General features: G+C 50.4%; 2 protein-coding genes across 2 annotated transcripts; one reads left to right on the forward strand and one right to left on the reverse strand.

Moving 5' to 3' along the window:
* Positions 1-715: 715 nt before the first annotated feature.
* THITE_2086167 (uncharacterized protein) lies at positions 716-2,280 on the forward strand (the record flags this gene model as incomplete). Its single annotated transcript, XM_003650964.1, has 8 exons — positions 716-819; positions 873-927; positions 987-1,223; positions 1,312-1,514; positions 1,603-1,744; positions 1,813-1,898; positions 1,994-2,166; positions 2,243-2,280. 8 exons carry the CDS (start codon positions 716-718, stop codon positions 2,278-2,280), a joined length of 1,038 nt encoding a protein of 345 aa, XP_003651012.1.
* Positions 2,281-2,892: 612 nt separating this feature from the next.
* Positions 2,893-3,795, reverse strand: THITE_2110967 (uncharacterized protein). Its single transcript, XM_003650965.1, has 2 exons — positions 3,539-3,795; positions 2,893-3,466 (listed from the first exon to the last, which is right to left on the reverse strand). Exons 1-2 carry the CDS (start codon positions 3,585-3,587, stop codon positions 2,940-2,942), a joined length of 576 nt encoding a protein of 191 aa, XP_003651013.1. The 5' UTR covers positions 3,588-3,795; the 3' UTR covers positions 2,893-2,939.
* Positions 3,796-6,000: the final 2,205 nt, after the last annotated feature.

A 6,000-nucleotide genomic window follows, 5' to 3' on the forward strand; every position in this document is an offset into this window, starting at 1 on the left:
TTTGCAGGCGAAGAACGTAGAACGTGCACGATACTCAGCTCCGTGTTCCTCTGCCGGGTTGGAACCCCTGATGCCGCAGGTGACATGCGGTCCGCCATGACGATAGCCACCCAACCATGCATATGGAGACCTAATATTAGTCGGAGACCAGTGTCCTGACATGTTTGGAAGCTGAAAGCCGGATCAGCCAGCCCAGGTCCATGCCCCGTTACATGCCGACCATCCGAGGTTACGTCAAGGAGTCCAGAGTGACGGACTTGACAAAGCTTTCCCTGGATATTTGAGTTAGGTAGTCAGGTGCGCGCTGATTGGCATTGCTGCAGCTAACAGCCTCGCCGTGCTATCGCATTCGCCCAGACGTGACCCTGGACTGTCCATCCGGTAAAATGCGTGGGATTGACAAGCCATCAACACCGTCGCCGCTGATAGGCCGGGGTAATGTCGTCAATCTCGATCACCACCAAAGAATGCGGCGTGGCCCGGCAGTTCGTTGGCTTCCCCGGATTCCCAACATGGCAGGCGTCTCGTGGATCGGGGATTTTAAGGCTCGGTAGCGGCCCGGCTAGGACCCCCTGAGCTGCGTTTCCTTCTCGATCTGGACGCGAGTGAACTTGGCCTTGCCCCAGTCCGTCTTGGCTTGCAGATCGTCTTTGTGTCTCTGACAGAACTGTCTTGCATCACCAAGTAACTGAGAATCTGAATACCAGCTTACACGATGTTTTGGCTCGGGCTCCTGTCGCTGCCGGCCGCGCAGGCGCAGTTCAGCACCACCATGCTGCGCTTCGGCTGCGCCCAGATAACTATCGACCGGATCGACCCGTCAGTATCCCAGAGTCCCTCGCAAGGTATCCCGATCTGACCCTGCTCTCTAGTCTCGTCCAGCCCGGCATGGTCCCCTCTGCACATGTCCACCAGGTTGTCGGCGGTGTACGTGGACCATGAGCATCCGCTCGCGATACCTCGTGATGTCCACTGACCCCCCACAGAACGCTTTCAACGCGTCGATCCCCGTGACCGACGTGTCCAAGCTGGCCACGTGCACCTCGTGCACCTTCGACCAGGACCTGTCCAACTACTGGACGGCCAACCTCTACTTCCGGGCCCGCAACGGCACCTTCCACCGCGTGCCGCAGATGGCCAACCAGCAGATCGGCAACGCCAACGGCGGCCAGACCGTGTACTACACCGCTCCGGGCCCCAACACCGTGACGGCCTTCAAGCCGGTAAGCCAGCCGCCGGGACACAGCTCCTGCTAGAGGAGGAAATGAAAGCACGAAAGATATCATGCTCACCGAAACTGAACTGAACTAGGGCTTCCGCATGTTCTCGGGCGACGTCAACCGGCGCCAGCCCAGCGGCCTGGGCCAGCGCAAGCAGAGCTGCTTCCGCTGCTACACGGGGCCCAACTTCCAGGGCAACACGTACTCGCCGTGCTTCGATCCCAAGCTGGACACCGAGGGCTTCCCGACGACGCCCTGCCCGGGCGGCATCCGGTCGAGCGTGCTGTTCCCCATGTACGTCCTGGCTCGCTGCTTTGGCTTTGGCTCGGGCCCTATATTGTTGTGATTTATGCTGACTTTTTCGGCTTTCTTTTCTGCCCAGCTGCTGGGACGGCAAGAACCTCGACTCGCCCAACCACATCGACCACGTGGCGCACCCGGTCGACGGCCCTGCCACGTTCGCCCAGGTCGACGGCCAGTGCCCGTCCACCCACCCGGTGAAGATCCCGCAGATTCATTACGAGGTAAACTATGCTCGACGTATCTATCATTGGTCAATATGAGTGTAGTGCTGATGCCCCAACCCTGCCAGATCGTCTGGGACACGAGCAAGTTCAACAACAAGGAGGACTGGCCCGAGGACGGCTCGCAGCCGTTTGTGCTGTCGACTGGCGACCCGTGAGCCCGAACCCCGTCCCTTCGTCCCAGTCTAGCCCTGTCTAATCTGTTTACCCCTCGCTAACTTGACTTACCTTGTGTTTTCCCCGCTTCAGCACCGGCTACGGCCAGCACGGCGATTACGTCTTCGGCTGGAAGGACAACTCCCTGCAGCATGCCATGGACAACCACTGCTTCGGCCCGACCTGCAACGGCCTGACCACGCAGGGCTTCGACAAGGCCAACCAGTGCACCGTCAAGAAGACCGTCCGCGAGGACACCGAGGGCTGTAAGTGCTCCTGTCATCTCGTGATTTGTGCTGTGTTGCTTGCTTGACGGCGCGGATGCTTAGCGCGGATCATTAGGGCTTACCGAGCTGCCTGGTGGCCACATGGTCATGTAAGGGGAGGTTCGAGAGGAACAAGGTTGAGTTGCTTCCGGGGGTGTGGAGCGAGTGGTGTTTTCGGAGTACTATTCTTAAGAGGCAGATAAACGCACTTACTCTCTAACCAGCGCTGGTGCAATAACGAACGAGCTTTGTGAAGAACCATGTCATTCCTATCGAGGCTACCTAGCCACCGCTCACCGAGCGCAGGAAGGGATAGGACAGAGAAACGTGTGTCCATGCAGCTTGCAGGGAGGCTGGGGGGTTGTTGGGTTTGTTGGCTGCGAGCACCAGCATCCGTTCAAGCACAATCAATTATCAACACATTCCGAATCCTCGTACACCCGGGGCAGAGAACCGGCGCCGCCAGACACCCTTTTTTTGTCACCCAACCCGATCCCTATGGCCTTGATCCGTACCGAGCGCGGCAAAAGGGATCATGCATTGTCGTCGTTATCTCCTTCGAGAACAGGTCACTGAAAGCCCGAGGATGTTACGCTCAAATCGCTCCTGTGAGCCACCATTCCTCGAGCATGGACCATTGGCTTCCTTCAAAGTGCCACGCGGTGCGCCTGTCCGTATGAGTTCGGTACATTCAAAGCCTGGGAAACCCCAATTTTGCGGAGATGCTGCTGCCCTATCCCTACCCTGACACTCAAACACCTCCTCCCTCACCCTCACGCGAGAACCTTGGCCAGCGCCGAGACCTGGTCCAGCAGCCGCTGGCTCTCCCCCGCCGCATTCTTCAGCACCTTCTGCAGCAGATGATCGACCTGCAGCCCCGCGGCGGCAGGCGGGTTGCCCTGGGCGGTCTGGATGCGCGAGACCTGGAACTCGAGGAAGAACTTGGGCACCTTGATGGCGAGGCCGCCGCCGACGGAGCGGATGCCGGCCTCGGTGGCGAGGTAGACGTTGAGCTGGTTCTGGAAGGTCGCGAGGTCGGCGTCCCGCAGCGGCGTTGGGGTCGCGAACCTGCTCAGCGCGAACTCCAGCGGCGTCTGCGACGAGGCGGCGGCGAAGTTGATGGACGAGAAGGTCACGCCGCCCGAGGAGACGTCGGGCACGCCCGAGATGGTTGTTCGGGAGCTGTCGCAGGTGACGGTCGATTGCAGCTGCTTGACCGCGTCGGCTGTCTCCTGGGGGAGGGTCTGGTTGCCGATGATAAAGCAGGCCGAACCGGCTTGCCGCTCTGAGATGAGGGGTGCTGGCCGGGGCAAGTGTTAGCGCACTTGTATGCAGTGCGTTGAGTTTGAGTCGATGTTTGGCGGAGACGTACCGGAGGCGGCGAAGCCAGCGCCGACGGCGAGAAACGTGAGCAGCTTCATATTGCTGGAGGCGTGAAGAATCGCAGGAGGGTCCAGGAGGTTGGCTTGGATATCTGATCAATCAAACTGATCGCACCAGGCGTATGTAAACGAAACACTACAAGCTCAAAGGCGCCAAAGAGGAAGAAAGGACGGGAAGAGAGTGATGTAGCCCGCCACAATGAAGATCAGATAAACGAACCTCAAAGCTGCACGAGAACGGGTTGTCAGAACCAGCCCGGCCCGGGGTAGCGGGCCGGCCCACCGAGATTAGGATCTACTAGCTTGATGCCCAATTGCCGCCCAAGACTAGGCTCCTGATCAGGAGAACTCTCCTATAAAAAAACATCCTCAACACTACGATTGATTCCAGTTGTATACATTGCTTATATCGTAATAGCTTTATCTTCCTAAGCTAGCGTAGTAGTTCCAATAATTAAGAGTCTTATTAGCTTGAAAACCTAGCTCTATCTCTAAGTATATAGCCCTATATATAGCGCTTAGTAGCAACTACTATATCTTCGAAAGCTAATATAAAGATTAATATTATCCTAGCTAGCCTAGATGACTAGGTGGCTTAAAACTACGAGTTCATTAACAAGGCTAAATATCTCGACCTACTTAACTACTTTGAAGGTAAGGCGGAGCTCCTTTCGAAGCCTATAATGGCCGATACCTATGATCTTACCTATAAGCGTATTTAGCGTAAGCTCTAGGAATATATCGTCGAACTATAGGCTTCTACACTAGCTATAGCTATAGGAGCTCTAGCTGATCTAGGAGTATCTACTATAGGCGAGTAGTAGCCTAGTACTACCTCTATAGCCTAGGATAACGATATAGATTCCTAGACCTTCTCTAAAAACGAAGGTCTATAAAAGTAGCCTAGTGTCAAAGTATTGAATAGCTATTAAAGGAAGCTCTATAACGAGAAGAAGAAGTAGTTTAACAATAATATTACTATTGTTATTTTATAAGTCGAGAAGGATCTAGACTATAAGTATAAGGACTATAAACGCTAGACCAATTACCTTATTTAGATACTAACCTTTATAACTACTATAGTAGTAGCTAACTATTAGTCTATCTACTTTATAGAGTATATTAACCTTCGAACGTAGTATAATAATCTTAAAAAGACTATTTAACCAACTATTAAAATAATAATAGAGCTTTAAATGTATATTTATACCTACTTCGATATATTTAAATATCCTAAGAATATATATATTAAGGAGGCTAATTTTAAAAGGTAGCTTATTAAGTAGAAGAACCTAATAGATAAGGCCTTCCTCTAAAAGATAAATAAGGCGAAGGATCTTAGCCTATAGTTCAACGAACTAATAGCTATATTAAAGAAGCTATTCCTAAGCTTTGTTTCTCTCTATATTGTAAATAAGATAGAGATCCTTAAGAAGCTAACCTTTTGAGATATAGCTATAGAAGTCTATAAAGGAACGTATCTATTCCTTAAGAAGGCGCCCAACTATATAGGGAAAGGATCTTTTCTAATATACGGCCCTAGAGAGAAAGAAAATAAGGACCTTAAGCAACTAGAAGATTAGGAGGATCGCCCTAGGCGCTAAACTAGTTGTAAAGAAGGAGCTAGAATCGGCTAATCCTACTCTAAACGTAAGCTAAGTACGCTTATAGCTCCTAGTACCTCTATAAGGTCCTTAAGTATATTAAGGAAGTACTATATCTATAATTACTTCTATCTAACTAAACGGTGCTACTACTTAAACTCTAAGAGTATACTACCTAAGTAAAAACCTAGAGAATATATTAAGGCTTATATAAAGGCTAATTTAAAGGCCGATTTAACTCTATAAGTAAAGGCCAATAAGCTCTAGATAAAGAGGTCTAAGAGTAGCCTCGCTAACGATACAAAGAGCAATATAGGCAAAGATCCGCTATTGTATTAATTAGCCGACTACTCTAAAAAAGCTATAGCTACACTTTTAACGAAGGAGCCTAAAGTCCCTGAAATAGATATAGCAGATATTAATGCCTTCGAAGAGGGTACTACTTCTAAAGAGAGTACTACCTAGGAAGAGGGTAACGCTTCCAAAGTAGGCACTGCCCCTAAAGTAGATATCGCCCCCAATGTAGGCAACGCCCCTAATATAGGCACTAATATTATAGCAATGTTTAGCTACTAGTATATTGTGAGAATATAGCGATAGAGAGCTATAGGCAAATGTATAGCGAGCTTCGCTATAATCCTAGCTATATTCTAAATAGGCCAAAGATATCCTTTAATCAACTTAGTAATCCTAGATTTAAAGTCAACTATTTATATCGCTAACTATTTAAGTAAGTTTAAAAGGCCTTCTAAGTTGGCTATACCTAATAACTATATCTAGGTAGATAAGTACCTTATTTAGATTAAAGGATATAATAAAATAAATATTAAACTATAGAACGACGAAGG

This window comes from Thermothielavioides terrestris, chromosome 1 (assembly GCF_000226115.1).
Source record: "Thermothielavioides terrestris NRRL 8126 chromosome 1, complete sequence".
Classification (NCBI taxonomy): domain Eukaryota; kingdom Fungi; phylum Ascomycota; class Sordariomycetes; order Sordariales; family Chaetomiaceae; genus Thermothielavioides; species Thermothielavioides terrestris.

Excerpts from the sequence above, each read along its gene's own strand:
- THITE_2110967 (XM_003650965.1), bottom strand. The coding sequence starts at position 3,587 with ATGAAGCTGCTCACGTTTCTCGCCGTCGGCGCTGGCTTCGCCGCCTCC. Across the intron at positions 3,467-3,538 it reads CGCTGGCTTCGCCGCCTCCG|CACCCCTCATCTCAGAGCGG; the intron begins GTACGTCTCCGC and ends TGCCCCGGCCAG.